The sequence below is a fragment of the Magnolia sinica genome, chromosome 16, assembly GCF_029962835.1.
Source record: "Magnolia sinica isolate HGM2019 chromosome 16, MsV1, whole genome shotgun sequence".
Classification (NCBI taxonomy): Eukaryota; Viridiplantae; Streptophyta; class Magnoliopsida; order Magnoliales; family Magnoliaceae; genus Magnolia; species Magnolia sinica.
The window spans coordinates 20,802,504-20,822,542 of record NC_080588.1 but is presented as its reverse complement, the minus strand read 5'-3'; the positions used below and the strand labels follow the sequence as shown (position 1 = coordinate 20,822,542).

At 41.0% G+C, this 20,039-nt stretch overlaps 1 protein-coding gene across 13 annotated transcripts in view; it reads left to right on the top strand.

Moving 5' to 3' along the window:
- Window positions 1–8,187: 8,187 nt before the first annotated feature.
- LOC131228670 (uncharacterized) overlaps window positions 8,188–20,039 on the top strand; it is a 105,671-nt gene continuing 93,819 nt past the window's right edge. For 2 of the 13 annotated variants that reach the window (XR_009163046.1, XR_009163047.1), the window contains exons 1-5: window positions 8,188–8,420; window positions 10,156–10,283; window positions 10,673–10,760; window positions 11,232–11,358; window positions 11,444–11,627. Coding sequence is in view for 10 of the 13 variants with exons in the window: in XM_058224498.1 (XP_058080481.1) it covers window positions 8,298–8,420; window positions 10,156–10,283; window positions 10,673–10,760; window positions 11,232–11,358; window positions 11,444–11,627 (650 nt within the window). In the remaining 3 variants the exon portion in view is untranslated. Of the gene's footprint in view, window positions 8,421–10,152; window positions 10,284–10,672; window positions 10,761–11,223; window positions 11,359–11,443; window positions 11,628–20,039 lie in introns of those variants that run through there. The other 11 variants (XM_058224495.1, XM_058224493.1, XM_058224496.1 and 8 more) reach the window with 9 other exon arrangements.

Genomic DNA, 20,039 nt, shown 5'->3' with positions numbered 1-20,039 from the left:
TATCGAGTTAGAAGATGGTCCATCTCTGAGGTGAGGATTACCTTCAAGCTTTTCTACATCATTATAATTATCTTAGTTCATTTATTTCATCAATTGCTTAATTTAATATTCAGTCAAAATGATGATGAATGCTAGTTTATACTTGAGTGAATTCTTCATAAATGATTGGTCGTTGTATTTATATTCAAGTATCTGAACATGCTATGAATCGCAAATATCTCTATCCTAGTTAAAAAGAAACATCTTATATAGATATGTGCTTTTGACATTATACGTGACTTGTTTTATCACTTGTGATTACTTTAAGGTGTATTTAGAGGTCCTCGAATTAGTGACCATTTGTGTAAAGGATTAAATGAAATTATATGGTGGACTTACCATCTTATGGACCATTTATTGCCTATGGGGCTTTTAGGATAATTCTTTTTTATCACATCCTTCGGATGGACTGTTTACCTTATGCGGCTTGATGAAATATTTGCCCTATATGGCTTTAATGGATCGTTTTTGTATAAGCTTGCGACGGTAAGTTCTACTTGTAAAACTATAATTAGCCACTAGTTGAGTAGGTTATCTTTAAACATCTTATTTGTTAGAGTCTCATGAGCCAGGGTGGTATGGGACATTATGCCCGAGCTGTCGGCCTATACTAAGTGATGAGCCCCCCATAATGACCTTTGAGCTTTCTTAAAATGATTGTTTGAAATTGGAATAATAATGGTTAGACTAATCATCCATTTTCATGGCATGTGGACTTTACCGGGCGATCGATGTAAGACACGGGGATTTTCTTGGATCACTATGGGCTGTACCATAAAGTATTTTACCGGGTGATCCTAAATTATTATTTCGTGCATTCGTACTGCTATGAGTGTCCTTATTGCATGGACTTTTTCGGGTGCCTAGTCCTCCTTAGGGCGTACCTTTGAGTATTTTTCTGGGAGACTAGTCCACCTTGGGTGTCCTTGTTGTATGGTCTTTTCTAGGTGGCTTGTTCTCCTTAAGGCGTAACTTTGAGTACTTTTCAGGGTGGCTAGTTCTCCTTGGGAGACCTTTTGCTAGCTAGATGTGCATCCTCAGGTCTATGAACATGTGCATGCATCTATGCATTTAAACAAGAATATCTTGGTGAAATTTATTCAACATATGCGTATCTGATAAACTTTGTCTTTTTATTATGATGATCATTATGAAATATTCATTGTAGACTGTTCCTGATAACTATGCCTAATTATCTTGATGATACGATAAATCTTGGGGGTTATACTTCACTGTGATAGCCATTGACGCTATCAAAATATATTTAGTGTGCAGGAGACGCAGATGTTGCGCATGCTAGTGTTCATATGGAATACGAGAAGCTAGATGATCTTGCGGCTATCTATTTCTGATTTCATTTGTATTTAATTTGTATTGTCATGTATTGTAAAATCTTAAAACATTGATTTGTATAAGTTTTCGGGCAACCACTCAAATATTTGGTTATGTATATTTGGACTCCCTCTTATACTTGATTTGTTTTTATTCCGCTAGATTACTGACTCTGATAAAGAGAAAGAAAATGTATGTGAAATTTGAGCCACCGTTAAAAGTTAATACTTAGGTTTTTGAAATATGAGTAGTGTAATCGGATTTCAGGAACCGGGGTGTACAGGTTGGTACTTTGACCTTTCTTATGGGGTTTCCTTTGAACACGACCTCACTACGCTCCTGCGATTAGGTCAATTCTATTTTACACATAACATCACCCCTTACATGCAGCATAGCCATGATGACCGATTGTGGCAACAACGGTGATTGCCAACAGGCCACGAGGGAGAGGAAAAGCCATGAGGTGCACCTGGCACTAAACATCACGGGCAAGAGAAGCTACAACATGCGGGAGGGTTGATGAGAGAGAGGAAAAGCAACGAGAGATAGAGAGGGAGAGAGAAATCAGAACGAGGATAGTTTTGAAATTAGAAAAAAAACAACGGTAATTTTAAAATTAGAAAAAAAAACCCTCTAAACTTCTTTCCCCAAAGCTAAATAAGCATTTATTAATAAAGTAAATAATCCTTTACTCATCATTTAAGAGCTTTTTTAGTTGTTTCTGAAAAAAAGTGCTTATAACCAGTGTTTATCAAAGTCTATTTTATCAGTTTGGCTTATTTTTTATGGGGATTTTCTCCTCATTGCTGGGTTCAATGAAATCGAACCAGTTTCGATATCATCGATAATTGCTGGATTTTTTACCGCTGGTCGCTGGACAGTTTTTTGGTCCTGTCGATATCATCGATGGACTTTAGATGATATCGAAGGCTGTCATCGAGAGACCTTCGATGACATCGATAATTGTTGGATTTTTCACCCCTGGTCGCTGGACAGTTTTTAGTCCTATTTCAATATCATCGAAGGACCGTCAATGATATCGAAGGCTGTCATTGAGAGACCTTCGATATCATCGAAGAGTTACTCAGATGCGATTGTGAAAGCGCAGATTCTGCGGATTTCGTTTCCTATTTGGATTCTACCTCTTTCTATTATTATATAAAGGGGTGTATGTGGGACTAGGTATTCCAAGGTATTCTAGGGTTTCCTAAATCTTTGCAAGGGTTTGATAAATGGCTTAGGGTTATCAAAGGTGTGAGAGAGAGAGGAAGCTTATGGAAGGGAGGCTATGCTCGTAGAGGTGATCTACCATATTTCAACGCTTCCATGTCCTCGTAATTGGTGAGATCTCTCCGTCTTTTTTGTTTCTCTTATTGTTTATCCACTCCTACGTGAGTGAAGAAGGTTTGATTCAAGCGATGTGTGTTTGTGATCGGATGTAACGTTCTACTTTATAGTGGATTATTGATCTGGACGAGGTCTCGTGGTTTTTACCTCTTAGAAGGTTTTTCACGTAAAAATCCCTGGTGTGGTGTGGTTTATGTTTTGATTTAGTTCATTGCATCATTATTCCATAATTCTGGTTTGTTTTAGGAGACTAGATCCTAAGGTTTTGTGCAAGGCCCCCAACAAAGTGGTATCAAAGCTAAGTTCATTGAATGGGTAGGATCGGTTTTGAATTATGGAAGGTGGCTCATCAAGGATGATCAGCCTCAATGGTTCTAACTGGACCATATGGAAGGCTAAGATGGAGGACTTGCTTTATTGCAAGGACTTATATTCTCCAATTTTAGGCATATCAGCAAAATCTAAGGATATGTCTGATGACGATTGGAAGAAGATAGACTGAAAGACAGTGGGGTTTATTAGACAATGGTTGGACGATTCCGTATTCCACCATGTGTCTACGGAAACCTCAGCCGCTAGCCTATGACTGAAATTGGAAGGGCTGTATGAGAGGAGGACAACTGGTAATAAAATTTTTCTGATAAGACGACTTGTGAATCTCAAGTTCAAAGATGGTAGTTCTATAGCCGAGCACATGAATGAGGTCAGCAATATAGTGAACCAACTCTCCACTATGAAGATGGTCCTAGATGATGAATTGCAGGATTTGTTATTACTTAGTTCATTGCCTGACAGTTGAGAGATATTGGTGGTGTCTCTAAGTAACTCCGCGCCAGACAGAAAGATATCCATGGAACAGGTAACCAGTTGTCTCTTCAATGAGGAGGCAAGGAGGAAGTCTCAGGGGTGTACTCGGCAAGAGGCCCTTGTGACATAGGAACGGGGGAGAGGAAAGAACATGAAGGGCGGGAAGGCTCGAGATAAATCAAGAGACAAGTCGAGTAACAGAAAGGATGTTAATTGCTGGAATTGTGGCAAGACGGGCCACTACAAATATGAATGTCGTGGTAAGAAGAACGACAAGAAAGGAAAAAGTAAGGAGAATGAAGATGAATCAAATTTTACTACGATATTTTCAGATAGCGATGTTGTAGTTATTCTTTCAGCAGATCACAATATATATCTCACGGTTACGAGTCAGAACACCGACTGGGTGGTTGACTCAGGAGCTTCTTTTCATGCGACTCCACGCAGGGACTTCTTTACAAGCTACAAGTCAGGTGACTATGGGACCGTGAAGATGGAAAATTCTGGCGTATCAAAGATCGTAGGGGTTGGTGATATTTGTGTGAAGACCGATGTGGGCTGCACATTGGTTCTCAGGGATGTGAGGCATATCCCAGACCTTCGCCTCAACTTGATGTCGACGGAAAAGTTGGATGATGATGGCTATGAAAGCCGGTTTGCTGGTGGGCGCTGGAAGCTCATCAAGGGCTCATTGATCGTGGCCAAAGGAAAGAAGTGTTACACTATTTACAAGGTAAGTGTCAGTATGTGTAAGGGTGGGTTGAACGCAGCAGAAGATTCAGCTATTGACATGTGGCACAAGCGTCTAGGCCACATGAGTGAAAAAGGGCTTCAGGTACTAGCGAGGAAGCGGCTCCTTCCAGACGTGACAGGTACACCTCTCAAAACCTGTCTTGATTGTTTATTAGGAAAACAACATAGAGTTTCATTTATTAAATATACTTCTCATGTTAATAAAGTGCATGCATTAGATTTGGTTTATTTTGATGTTTGTGGTCCTATGAGGACAAAAACCTTGGGTGGGGCATTGTATTCTGTCACTTTTATAGATGATGCATCTAGGAGGGTTTGGGTTTATGCTTTGAAATCCAAGGACGAGGTCTTTGGTGTGTTTAAATTGTTTCATGCTATGGTCGAGAGAGAGACAGGTAGATCATTGAAGTGCATCTGTACTGACAATGGTGGTGAATACATTGACAACTTTCATGAGTACTAAAAGTCCCTGGGTATACGACATGAATAGATGGTTCCCAAGACCCCCCAGTATAATAGTGTAGCTGAGCGAATGAATCGCATCATTGTAGAGAGAATCAGATGCATGTTATCCCATGCGAAGTTGCCCAAGACGTTCTAGGGAGAAGCAATGCACACGGCGGTGTATTTGATAAACAGGTCTCCATCAGCCCCATTGAATGGAGAAGTACCTGAGAAGGTGTGGACTGGACAGGATCCATCGTACAGTCATCTCAGGGTGTTTGGATGTAGGGCATCCGTTCACGTACCAAAGGACGAGAGATCCAAGCTCGATATGAAGATCAGACAGTGCATGTTCTTGGGGTACGGTGATGAAAAGTTCAGTTACAGATTATTGGATCAGACTGAGAAGAAGCTCGTCAGGAGCAGAAATGTGGTATTCTTTGAAGATCAGTGTATCGAAGACATTGGTAAGCCAGAAAAGAACCAGCCTAGTTCAGGTGAGCTAGAGGACATGAATCCGATTATTCCTCCCGTGGTGCCTGATGACGAGGGAGTACAGCAAGGTGCAGGGACGAGGGAGTTCCTTCAGAAGATGGACCAGGGGAGCAGCCCCCACTTGATCCACCTGTTGAGCCACAGGTGAGGAGGTCATCTAGGGACAGACAGCCGTCCAAGAGGTACTCGTCACATGAGTACATTATGCTGACTGATGGGGGAGAGTCAGAACACTATTCTGAGGCCCTAGCCGACGAGCATAAAAGGGAGTGGTTGAAAGCTATGCAAGAGGGATGAAATCCTTGTATAAGAACCACACCTATGACATGGTGAAATTGCCTAAGGGCAAGAAAGCTTTGAGCAACAAGTGGGTGTTCAGAAAGAAGTTTGAGTAGAAGAATTCACAGACAAGGTTCAAGGCCAGACTTGTAGTGAAAGGGTTCGGTCAGAGGAAAGACATAGACTTCGAGGAGATATTCTCACCAGTGGTGAAGATGACATCCATATGGGTGCTGCTTGGGTTGGCAGCTAGCATGAATTTGGAGATAGAACAGTTAGATGTTGAAACTATCTTTCTCTATGGTGACCTGAAAGAAGAGATGTACATGCACCAACCAAAGGGGTTCGAAGTCAAAGGTAAGGAGCATATGGTGTGTAGGCTGAGGAAGAGCTTGTATGGGCTGAAACAAGCTCCACGACAATGGTACAAGAAGTTCGACTCATTTATGTTGAAGCATGAGTATGACAAAACGGAGTCGGACCACTGCGTGTTCACGCACAAGTTCTCAGATGGCGATTTCTTAGTTCTACTGTTATACGTTGATAACATGGTCATCATGGGAAAAGACATCAAGAAGATCGACATGCTAAAACATGAGTTGAGCAAGTTGTTTGCGATGAAAGACTTAGGCTTAGCTAAACAGATTCTAGGAATGGAGATAACCCGTGACAGAAGCAGTAGAAAGCTTTGGCTGTCACAAGAGCGGTATATTGAGAAAGTCCTAGAGCGGTTTAATATGAATGCAGCGAAGCCGGTTAACACTTCACTTGATGGTCACTTCAGATTAAGTGACAGACAGTGTCCTAAGACGAAGGCAGAGGTGGATGAGATGCAGAAGATACCCTATGCGTCAGCTGTAGGAAGTTTGATGTATGCTATGGTGTGCACATACCCAGACATAGCATATGCGGTTAGTGTTGTCAGCCGGTATCTTGCCAATCCTGGTAAAGAGCATTGGGCAGCGGTGAAATGGATACTGCGGTATCTAAGAGGCTCATCCAGGTTGAGCCTATGCTATGGTGACAAAAAACTTGTGTTAGAGGGCTACACAGATGCAGATATGGTAGGTGACATAGATTCCATGAAGTTTACATCGGGATTCATATTCATGTTTGCAGGGGGAGCAGTTTCTTGGTAGAGCAAGCTACAGAAGCTCGTAGCATTGTCGACGATAGAAGCCGAGTACATTGCAGTCACAGAGGCATGTAAAGAGATGCTTTGGATGAAGAGGTTCCTATAGGAACTTAGCCTGAAGTAGGAGCAACACGTGGTCCATTGCGATAGTCAAAGTGCTATACACTTGAGCAAGAATTCAAATCAGCACTCCAAGTCGAAGAACATAGAGATTCGGTATCACTGGATCATGGATACTTTGGAACAGAAGGTGTTACAGCTTGAGAAGGTCCACACGGACGATAATGGGTCAGACATGATGACCAAGGCTTTGCTCAAGGGCAAGTTTAAGGTTTGTAAAAACCAGGCTGGCTTGAAGAAGGTGGATTCCTCTGAGTCGAAAAGGGAGAGCTTTGATGGGGATTTTCTCCTTATTGCTGGGTTCGATGAAATCGAACCAGTTTCGATATCATCGATAATTGCTGGATTTATCATCGCTGGTCGCTGGATAGTTTTTTGGTCTTCTTGATATCATCGATGGACTTTAGATGATATCGAGGTTGTCATCAAGAGTGGCTCGATGACATCGATAATTGTTGAAATTTTCACCCCTGGTTGCTAAAGAGTTTTTGGTCTTGTTTTCATATCATCGAAGGACCATCGATGATATCGAAGTTTGTCATCGAAAGACCATTGATATCATCGAAGAGTTCCGTAGATGCGATTGCGGAAACGCAGATTTTACGGATTTTGTTTCCTATTTTGATTCTACCTCTTTATATTCTTATATAAAAGAATGTATGCGGGACCAGGTATTTTAGGGTATTATAAGGTTTCCTAAAGCTTTGCAAGGGTTTATTAAATGGCTCAGGGTTATCAAAGGTGTGAGAGAGAGAGAGAGAGAAAGAGAGAGAGAGAGGAAGCTTGTGAAAGGGAGGCTATGCTTGTAGAGGTGATCAACCATATCTCAGCGTTTCCACGTTCTCATAATTGGTGAGATCTCTCCGTCTTCTTTGTTTCTCTTATTGTTTATCCACTCCTGCGTGAGTGAAGAAGGTTTGATCCAAGCGGTGTGTGCTTGTGATCGATTGTAACATTCTGCTTTATACTGGATTGTTAATCTGGACGAGGTCCCATGGTTTTTACCTTTTAGAGGATTTTCCACGTAAAAATTCTTGGTGTGGTGTGGTTTATGTTTTGATTTAGTTCATTGCATTATTATTCTATAATTCTGGTTTGTTTCGGGAGGCTATATCTTAAGGTTTTGTGCAAGGCCCTCAATAATTTTCTCAGTGATAAGTCTAATAATCTCTTATTATTAGAGATGCCAAACTCCCCTAAAGTTTAGGTGGATCCTTCAAAAGAAGGGGTAGAAGGGTCATTTACCAAATGCAGGGCGGATCGGAACAAAAATTGAACGAGGGTGCGGCTGGTCCCGAAGGCAGGATAAAGGGGGCGTTTGGTACTTATCCCATTTTTCTCAGAACCGCCTAATTGTATACACCATATTATCAAGGTTACTTCGGCATTAAATCTAGTAGATGTCCGATGCATCACACGTCTACCATGAATTTTAAAAGATGTACGGTTTGGATCACCGAATCATATGTCTTCTATGCCTAGAATCCTGCAGGTAATGTAAATCGAATGCTGTTGCTGAGGAGCAGGGTCTACAATATATCCGGGAATGTGTCTGGCATTGCGTGAGAAAAAGAGAATGAACAAAAAGGGTCTGGCCATTCTATTGAGGAGAAGGATGAGAGGAGCTGATCATGGAACAAAGCTCCCCACCACCGTCCATCATACCTCCGTACGCATTTCTCTCTCTCTCTCTCTCTCTCTCTCTCTCTCTCTCTCTCTCCCCGTCCATAATACCCCTCCTTGGGCGGATTCCTCCTTTTGCTCATCAGGCCACGGGCTATTGGCAACTGTTTCCAGTTGTTGTTCCCCTCCCACGGGCGGGTTCTTACACGTTGCTTACCCGTCCGTCATTGTAAACACCACTTCCTGCCCGACTTATGTATGCTGCCAGCATTCATCCTGAGCCAGGATTGAACTTCTATGAGATTCACAGTTCCAGTAATTATAGCTTCTTTGTTCGTAGACAAAGCGGATTTGGAATTGTCTTTCATTCCAATGCATAACTTGTATCCATGCGCTTCATAATATAGCCATTGCTACACTCTCGCGTCAATCCCACGAGGCCACGTTGGGTTTAGGGATAATCAGGCTCGAACTGATGACTTCAACCATGTCAAGGCGACACCATCACTGAATTATATCCATTCATTGCCCCTATTGAGAAAATCTTCATCATAATATGATGAATCTAAAAATAGAATTCCTTACTGGTGTACATGAAAATCTGATAATACTTATTTCTTAGCATAGCGATACTTTTCTAACATAGAAATATGAGAGAAGAATTTAGAAACAAGCTAAAAAAGGAAATTGGGCCTTTTCCTGTGCATACATGTGGAACATGCACATGTGGGATGTGGCGCGATTGCATCACCACTTTATTGTATGCCATGCGTTAGCAGATGATTGCGCAACATTTTCAAATGGTGGTGAGCTCTTGCGTAGCCCCATTAAATCAAGCAATGATGTAGTGTTAGATACTCATACCCACCTCTTTGTATGCCATATGTGTTGTTCATCTTACATGAGCACGCGCAGTGTCTTAGATCATGGACATTGCGGGCCATGAATTATTTTTCCAGGACATGGACTTGGTCAAACTCAACTGATGAATGTCCTAGATCTTTCACAAGTGTGGTGCTTTGGCACATCTGCCATGGGTCCAATTGTCCATCTCACACGAGTGAGTGCATAATCGACTTATTAAACTTAAGATTGTTCATGGGTACGGTCTGTATTAGTCAATGCACAATTAGTATCCTCTTTGATCCTTGCATCTACCAATGCTAGATATCAACCAAACAAAGATTGGGCAATCTAGCAGTTGCCAATCCAAGATTGGCCACTTGTAGGATTAACAGTTCCCCCTGAATTGACAAATACAAGGAAGCAAATAGGTCCTACACCCTGACTCTTCAGTTTAATCAGGAGGAAATAGTGAAATTTAAGGACGTTTCTTAGTTGTCAGAATGCAATTTCCTTTCTTGCAAGTCTAATTCAAGTCCAACTTGAATGTAACGTAGAGACAATTTGAGCCCAAACCCTCAATATGATTGCTAGAAAAGGTAACTATAACTTAGCTATATCTATTTTATCATATTATCAACTGCAACTCAATTAGAAGGCACATCTAAAGATATTTCCTTTTCCTTCTTGGTTTTGAATGAGCTTCCAGCTGCGTTGGAGAAATTAGAGATTGTGGGATCTGCTGTTGCTCTGATTCATTATCTTTTTCTGCACAGAGAACTGTTGGTTCTCAACTTGTTTTCTATAACTATCAGTTCGTGGTTTATGTAAATATGTTTTACAAGCAGATAATCTTTCTTTCGATGGATGCAAATCTTCTAGCTGTTGCATCTCATTTTTTAGCTTAATATATTTTTTGTCATTGGCATGTCAAGTAGAATGAAGACGGTGGCAGAGAAGCTGATTCTAATAGCAAACAATACACTGAGCATTTTGAGCAAGGTAGTGCAGGTGATGGGCTATCATCTTTTCAGAAACCCGATTCCTTGGACAGTGCAGAGAAGAGGTCTGTTTCCACTGGCTATTGGCTTACCTCACCTTGTTGCATCTATGGGAGATGTGTGCAAGATCTGGGCCAGACATCAGTTGAAGCCATTTTGAATGTGCCCTTGGTCAATAAATGAAGTCAGTCTACTCATCGTGTGGGACACATGCATTGAGAAAAGTGGGTGGTTAGGAGAAAAATGACCAATAGCCTGTCTTATATGAATGTGTAGCCCGGCTGATTCACATTGGACCCAACATTATGATTGGCCTGGATGTCGCACCGGACTGCTGTAATGCAACCTTTTCTCGACCCAATTCTCTTAAAATTTCTCAACAAAAAAAAAAAAAAAGAGAAAAAGAAAAGAAAGGAAAAGAAAAAAAAAATGATGGCTAATCATTCTTTCACAGAGTGAAGCTCGTCCAAGAATTGATGCGTACAGCTATTTTCATGAATAAAACGGATTTAATAGATACAACTCTCGACAAATTTTCACAGGTACTTACACGATAAAACATTGATATTCTAGTACAGTGTGACAAAATCCAAACAGCCACCGTACATATGACATACATGATACATGTACCTCAATCCAAATCCTGTATTGACAGTGGATTGATCATTACCCAAGACTCACAGTAAATGGATGATTTTGACTAGCCGATTGGCAGGTGTGTAATGGCCAGTTAAAAATGAAAAACATTTTTGGTTTGGAATTCAACAAAAAATGTTCATCAATCAAATGTTTGGGTTGTCAAGTTGATCAGATTTTAAACTATGATCCCATTTATAGTGGCCCATTGGATGGTTTAGATTCAGGAACATGCATGTTTCATGTGTACAATGGCTAAGGGCATGAGTATGGCTTGCCATACTCTGCCATCATATCAAATAACTCCTTATTTATTGTAGGCAGCTGTGTCCAGACTTTGTCCTTCTAATGGTTGTTCTAATGCATTAGCAATGCAGGGTTATTTTAGTCTTTCTCAAGACAACCATCGGAAACTACTACTAATACTCGCTACAGAGTACAGCGTTGATAGGACACGAATACGTGAATTGATGCGGCAGTATCTTGGTCTTGAACTTCCAGGCAGTAAGTTCCATTCTAACGTTAAAACTTAGCGCTGACTTTCATTTTTCTTCTTGGCATGGTTCTTAATGAAAATGATGTTTTTCAGGTGAGGAGGCTCGACAATCTGGCCTTGATGAGGAGGGCTTGCTCTCTGCATTTTATAGGACTGAGAGAAATCTGCGACAGGCCCTCAAGCCCATGTATGAGGTTCTGTTTGAACGGCTCAACACCCATCCTGGTGGATTGAAGTTCTTGTCCACTTTACGAGCTGATCTTCTCTCTATGATTAAGTAAGTACTGTTTCATATTGCTATCGTTTTGGTCCATAATTATGGATTATTAGATCACACAGAATTCGATTTAAATAATTTATTTATGCCAAGTGTTAACACTTCTCTCAAATCCTCAAACCTAAAGCATAATGCCTCTGACTATATGATAGGCATGCTAATTCCATGTAAATTTTGTTTTTTGTTTTTTGTTTTTTTTTTTTTTAAAACCTGACTCAACTCAGCTGTTTGGCCAGAACCAATGCTCTCTCTAGTTTAGTTCAGATTGAACAACCAGAGTGTAAAGGCCGCTAAGGCCCAGGTTAAACTGGTGTGAACCAGTATAAACTTATAATATTGGGGGTTGAATCAGATTGGACCTGTTGTCAACAAAAGATTACTCATGATTTATACACGTTGAGATTGTTATGGTTCAAAAATTTTGAATTGCTGATTGGATCAGCTTGGACTTGATCGTCCACTTCTTTGGTTCGACCTCTACTTCGATTTTTGAAACATGGGTAGGAAAACCTTATTTTACTTCAGGAAACATTTATTCTGGTTCCAAAGAACAATGGAATGCTTCCAACCTGTTACTTTTGTGGGGGAAGGAATTCGACTGACGGTACTTGTTCAGAGTTGAATAGAAAGCTGAAAGTGAGTGCTGCATACAGTGTCTTCTCCTATAGCTTATGGCTGCCTCAAGGTAATCTGGAGTCTAGTGCTTCAGTTTCTACCGCAGCATTAAACCTGCAACTTAATTACAAGCTATGGATTGTGTCATGGAAGAAGTTTCCCTTTGACTGAATCTTTAATCTTGGGCATCTAATCATGCGGGGGTTACTTCTCAGGCTTTAATTCTTTCATGGTTTTCTGGAGCAATATTCTTACAAAATAACAAATGTTCGTCTCTTGATAGTCTATGTTCCTCCCTCATTACCTTATTCCTCCAAGACACTTTGCAGAAAATAGTAATTACCACATTTCTTCATTTTTTTGCCATATTCAATGCCACTGAAATTACCCTGTCCATATTCAGGGAAGATGCATCTTGTTGTTCCACTTAAGGAAATGTATCATGGGTCGTTGGCTAGTAGGTCCATTAGTTCTATACAGTGTTCGCAATATCGATACTATTGGCCGATATTATTGTTATCGCCCCCCAACGAGACGAAACCCGCACGATAACCCCCGGAAGATACCAAAACCCCCAAAATCCAGATATCGCACGATGTATCGTCGATATCGCACAATGTATCGTCGATATCGCACGATTTCCTCCATTATTTTCGGATTTCGACAGACGCACTCGAAAAGAAAAAGAAAAAGAAGAGAAATCGGAGAGTACCTGTAGGCTGTAGCGAAGATTGGTGATCGGAGGTGGGCCACTGTGTGGATTTCTCGGAGATTTCGGTGAGAAATCAAGCCGGATTGAGGAACGGAACAAGAAATCATCGCCATCTCTTGCTCCGGAATCCTCGCGTGCGTGAAGGAGAGGGGCGCGGGAGGGGTGAAAAGGGGATCGGATTGCATGGTGGGTTACCGAGCACGCTCTTATCATACTCAGTAAACTCAGTTAGGCCCACCTTTAATGTATGTGGTCTATCCATGCCATCCATCCGTTTTCCCATCTAAATTAAGGGGTTGATCCCAAAATTTAGGAATTTTAGTGGATCATACCACAGGAAACAGTGGTGATACTGATTTCCACCGTTGAAACCTTTCTCGGCCCTGCAGTGATGTTTATTAGTCATCCAAACCGTTAATAAGATCATATAGACGTGGATGAAGGGAAAATACAAATATAAGATTGATCCAATCATCCAAGACTTCTGTGGGCCTCAAGAAATTTTCAACGGTAGATGTTCAATTCAACTGTTTTCTACGGTGTGGCCCATTTGAACATTGTATATACTTTATTTTTGGGCTAAAGCCTTGAAATTATCTGCTAAAATGGATGGACGGAGCGGATAAAATACATAAATCATGGTGGACCTCACATGAGTTTACTCAGTACGCTAAGCGTAGTGAGTAACTGACTAGGCAATCGCATAAGTGGTGTCACCAAGTTGTGGGTCCCACGGTAATGTATGTGTCGTATCCACACCTTCCATTAATTTGGAAATATTTTTTTAGGGCATGACATAAACAATGATGTAGATCTAAATCTTTAGTGGACCCCACCACAGAAAAAGTGGAGAGAGTGACGCCCACCATTGAAACTCGAAACCTACCTAGGGCCCATCATAATGTTTATTTGTGATCTAATCTGTTCATAAGTCCAGGAAGATATGGACTAATGGAAAACACAAATATCATCTTGATCATCCATCTCTTGTGGCCCTTAAGAAGTTTTTAATGGTGAACGTCACTCTCTCCACTGTTTTCTGTGGTGGGGTCCACTCGAGCTCTGGATCTGACTCATTTTTTGGCTCATGCCCTAAAATGATCTATTCAAATGGACTATGTGGATAGAAAAAATACACTCATGGTGGGACCCACGTAACTTGGTGACGTCACTGTGATTGTGAGGGGCGCGAATTAGGGGACGCGGATTTCCTGCGAAAGCCTTTCGCAGAAAGTTCCTGCGCAAGGATGCTAGGTGGGGCCCACCAAAATGTTTTTGAGATATCCACCCCATTCATTCGTTTTATGAGATCATTTTAGGATGTGCGACCAAAAAATGAGGTGTATCCAACACTCAAGTGGGCCATACAAGAGGAAAAAGTGGGCATTCAGTGAACACCGTTGAAGCGTTTTTATGGCCATAAAAGTTTTGTATCAGGCTATAATTTTGGTGTTTTCACTTCATCCCATTGGAAATGACCTTGTAAAAGGTTTGGATATCATATAAACATCAAGGTGGAGCCCAGTAAGGTTTCAACAGTAGAAATTTCTTGCCCCAATTTTCCCTCTCGTGTGACCTACTTGAGTGTTGTATCCACCTCGTTTTTGGTAGAATGTACTAAAATGAGCTCAAAATATGGATGGACAGAATGGATTTATAAAATACATTGTAATGGGCCCCACCCAACATCCTTGCGCAGGAACTTCCTGCGAAAGGCTGGTGCACCACACACTAGATATATAGCGGAAACGGATTGGCTACTCCCCCTGACACCAGCCTTTCGCTGGTGGTCGGTGCTCTGTGGGCCCCACCATGATGTATGTGTTTCATCCATTCCTTCCATCTATTTTTATAAATCATTTTACTGTGTGAAACCAAAAATGAGGTATATCCCAATCTGAAGTGGACCACATTACAGGAAACAATGTTGAATGAGTGTCGACCATTAAAAACATTTTTGGGGCCATTAAAGTTTTGGATCAAGCTGATTTTTGTTTGTTCCCTTCATCTGGGCCTGTATGACCTAATCAATAGATTGGATGTCAAATAAACAGTACAGTGGGCCTTAGGAGGATTTTAATGGTGGATATCCAATCACTATTGTTTTCAGGTGGTGTGGTCCACCTGAGATTTATATTCGTCTCCTTTTTGAGATCAAGCCATAAAATGATCTGTAAAAATGGATGAACGGAATGGTGAAACAAATACATCATGTTGGGGCCCACAGAGCACCGACCACCAGCCACGGGGCTAGTGTTGGGGGAGTAGCCAATCCATTTCCTACAGTTGCTGTAGGTACGTGGGACATGGATTGCGTCCTACCCTCGCCTACTCTGGCCCCAAACGGGCAGTTCTGTGGGCGGGCCCACCGTGATGTACCTATAAATCTAAGCCGTCCATCCCTTTTTCTCTGATCATTTTAAGCATGAAAACAAAAATGAGGTAGATTCAATGCTAAAATGGACCACACACTCTTGCATTTAATGCAACTAGCATTCGATGCTTTGTGCATTTAATGCAACCAAGCTTATTATTTGGTGTGGTCCACTTGATCGTTGGATCTACCTCATTTTTGTGTTCAAGCCTTAAAATGATGTGAGAAAAGGGATTGACGGCTTGGATGTACAGATGCAGCACGGTGGGCCTACCCACAGAACTACCCCATCATTGATATGTATATTTCTCAAATTTTACTTCTTCAGTTCTTCTTTTGCTTTTCAATGAATTGGTTGTGTTTTCATACATGACTATGATATATTTATAAATATCATGCATTCAATTTAAATATAGTTGCATTAGTTCAGTTAAACATCGCATAGCTTAGGACCCTATACAAAGGAAATTTATTATGTGCATCTTTTTTTTTGAGATGTTATGATTTAAAAGTGTGTATTAAGGGCTTTTTTAACAATCCCCAAAGTTTCATTAAAAAATTCAACCATTTTCCCAATGTTTCCCCATGTTTCCCAAAAAGTGCAATAAATTATGCGATTCAAACGATATATCCCATGTGATAACCGATACGTATCTGTATCCCAAGGGTGCGATACATCGTGCGATACCGATATTTCGAACACTGGTTCTATATAGGGTTGGGATGGGTATACGATGTATTGATGGTATTGGCTGATACTATCATTATCGCAAGTCAGCTATATGAAGTCCCGGGGGTGGGGTGGGGGGCGGGGGGGCTGGATGATGTCACAAAACAGTACATTGTCAATACAATATTACCATCAATACATGCTGGGGGGGATGATGTCACAAAACAGTACATTGTCAATACAATATTACCATCAATACATGCTGATATATAGCGATATCCAATTTATCACGATGTGTTGACACGAGTGATGTGTCATATAAATGGAATGTATTGACAAAACGATATGTGCTATATTCAAGTGAAACTAAAATAATTGATTCTTGGAGTGTTTTAACAACTCCACTTGAGTTGTTTCGGATCAAAACACAAATTTGGTGGGGACATTGTGGTCTAAGAGTGGATTCCGGCCGAAACCCCAAAGGTGAGAAAAGTTTGTTTAAATTCATCCAACTATGGCTATGATCATGAGTTCTAAAAATACAGATAGGGTTATGGCCATATATAGATGTATCTAGGATACATATATATCTAGATACATCTATATGGGTATGGAGGTGTCCGGCCATAGCCACAACTGTAGACATTACCAGTGCCACTAGGAGTGATGCTGTTAGTTATTGTGATTGTTTATTATCACAATAACGAGTGCACTGAGTACCATTGATATGTTAGAGAATACATAGCGATGACGGTTGTTTGTCTCATCCAAAATGGCATGCACGATTGTTTGAGATGTTGGCAAAGATTGACGGGGGTGATCGCCAATTGATAACTGATACCATGATTCAACAAGTAGCTTGGTGACAAATCATGTTGATCAGGATGGTATGGCTACCTTATGAATAATTGAAAAAGTGATGTCAAAGGACAAACATAAATACAAAACATTACTTACTATTTACTAATCATGTCACTAATCTATATAATTCCAACTGTGGACAATATGCCAAAACATTCATATTATTTTTAAGTATCGAAATAACAAAATATGTACATAATGAATAAGTGACAACTAATAATTAAAGAGTTGAACCGCCTTCATCAACACTCTTATTTGTTTATCTAAGTTAGGCTCTAATCTTTAACCTCTTCATCCTCAACAAAAGATGCGATATATCGGTATTTCGCATTTAAATAGTAGCTTACATTACAAGAATAAAAACAATAAAGGACTTTAGTGATTTCATCATAAAAACAACTCTATAATGACTAATAAGATTAAGTGCATAATGAAGGTGCATGAGACATTATTAGAGTAAGAGTAATAGATGCACAATATCATTACTTTCTGCATGAAGGTCATGGTGAAGCTGATTCTGCCAACGTTTGTTGATCAATTTCTAATAATGTTTGTAATTCTTATGATCATAATGAATAGTAAGTTTCACTTCATCTATGGCTTCATAGAGGAAGCCCATGATAGGTATCTCGTTGGATTCTACAAAGACGAATGACTCTCATCATTAGTTCCATTATCTTGAGGATGTTCCAGACTTTCTTCCTATCATGCCTTAAATCCAGTGCCCATATATGCGCGACCTTGACACCGAGCCCGAAGATGCGACTTGAGAGAGATTTTTTTTTTTTCGTTAAGTACTAATTACACAATTACGCATTCAATCATTACAACATTTAACTAATAGTAACTAGCATCAATCTCATTTGAGCTTGCAAAATAATACTTGTTTCCAATACAAATATTACAATAAATGCTTCAAAAAATAAACTAAGCAAAATATCCCTAGGTCCATGCCAAGCTATTGCTACGAGTTAACTTTTCTTGAGAATTAAAAATAATAACTTGGGTGAGCTTAATAAGCCTAGTGAGTACATCTCTATGCATGTGAGATAATTAAACACATCTTACTATAGTTAATCATGATTAACCTGTTGATTTGGAAAATGTGTATAAAACTAGCATGAGAGATAATTATGAATGCAATAGCCAACACATTTCAGTACAGTTAGCTTCATTGAATAAGCGAGGCCATTTTACACCAATTAGTCAAAACTTTCACAACCACCATCCAACCTCGGTAGTGGGAACCTGTTGCACACCCAATGTGTTCACCCAATCCGGCCCGACGATAAGAAAATTCCCTTTTATCGCAACATATGTTATAGGATCGTTACACCTCTTCTCCATCTGACCTTGGCAGTGGGGACCTCTTGCAACATGTGCTCACTCCACTAGTCCCAACAATGGAGGTCCCAATTGGTATGAAGTAGGGTTTAGGACCTCTCACTCGTGGGACCCCTCGATGTTCCCTTATATTTGGCTTTAGGAATTTTCAACTTAGGGGACTCAATTGTCCCTTCTGAATTTTTCGGTGTTCCAAAACATTCATGTATGCTGTTAAGGAATGAGGAGAGGAAAAGGTAAGGCGTCTGGAAAGAAAAAGAACCTGGAAGGGTGCTCTCTGAGGGTTATGTCGTTGAAATCGTGAAAGGGAAAGAGGCCTCTGGTGGTGTCCTTTCCGGTAAGTATAGTGGGGCTTTGGTTGGAGATCAAGGTGAGCAGTTAGGGGGAGACGAGGCCGAAGAGGCAGGTTGGGTTCAGGTTCATCGCAAGAAATCAAAGGCGGGAATCTTGTTGAACACGGATTTGTTAGAGCTTCCAACATTATTCGTCGTCGGATTCCCGGAAGGGTAGCTCTTGATCAACTTCTTAAGAGTTTTTGTGAGGGTCGGACATGTAATGGAGGTTTGTATCACTCGCAATTGGGATACTTGTGATGCCGTGGGTTTGCTTCCGTTCGTATGAACTTGGAGGAAGAGGCGGAGAGATCAATTGAGTTGCTGCACGGTGAGAGTTTTGTGGGAAAGAAACTCAAAGTTCAATGCGCACATTTCAGTTAGGAGGTTAAAAACAAGAAGGGGAAATTGAACAATGGAACAGGTGCTCCAAAGAGTGGTGTTTAAAACCCTCCGACCAATCAACGGAACAAATTGCTCTAGGGGAGGAAGCTCAGTGTCTTTCTGTGACGCCGTTGCGGGGATGCAATGGAATCAATCACAGGGAGCTACCGCAGGCGAACTCAATATGTTTAAGGAGGTGGACTCTTACGCCGATCAAAAGGAGAAGGATGATAAGGTTATTCTGAATTGGATTTGGTTAGAAAAATTGTCGGAGGGGTTAAAGATTCACATAAACCTGCAAGTTATTGAGAAATCTTTGTTTACATTGCAGTGGTCATTGATTGCGGAAACAACACCCCATGTAACCCTCCTCCAAATTGAACAATGGATTATGGATCGTTGTAATATATCAGAGTCATAGTTCATGGTCAAACCCATTGATTTCAATGTAGTCTGGATTCATCTCAAGTCAGAAGACTTAAACAACACTTTGTTGGGGGAATTTCCAGCTGTAATAGGACCTATTACGAATCTCAAGAGGTGGTCGAAATGCACACATTTCGGCTACGAGTCAATTTGGTTTCTGACATGGGGAGTTCCCTTGGAACTTTGGTTCCGCGACGTCTTCCTTGCGATAGAGTTTTGCTTGGGAGATCTGGTAGCTATCAATCAGGCTACAGAAAACGGAGACGAGCTTGGGACAGTTCGCCTGTGCGTTAGAAAGCGTCGAAGCTCCACCGATCCTTCTTTAATCTCGGTTGTTGTAGGGGAAGAAGAATTATCCTCGAAGGTTCAGTGAGAGAACTGTTGGTGAAACTCTTTGAGGTGGGGAGAGGTATGGAGTAGGCGTCGGAGAGGTAATGCTGCCCCTTGCAACAATCGGGTGCCGGATGATGGAGTACCACCCGTGCTCTAGACATGCTTAAGATCTTTTCTAGACAACATGTGAGTTTCTCATTGGCCCATCAAGGGTAGGTGGATCAAGGACGAATGGTGTCTCTCCTATCCAGCTCTCGTGCGATGCGGGTATGATTTCGACATCTTGTTCTAGTTTGAACTACAAAAAGTCGTTAGGCTCGGAGTCGGACCTTGAGGGTCAGAATGGTGGTGGCTGCTTTGT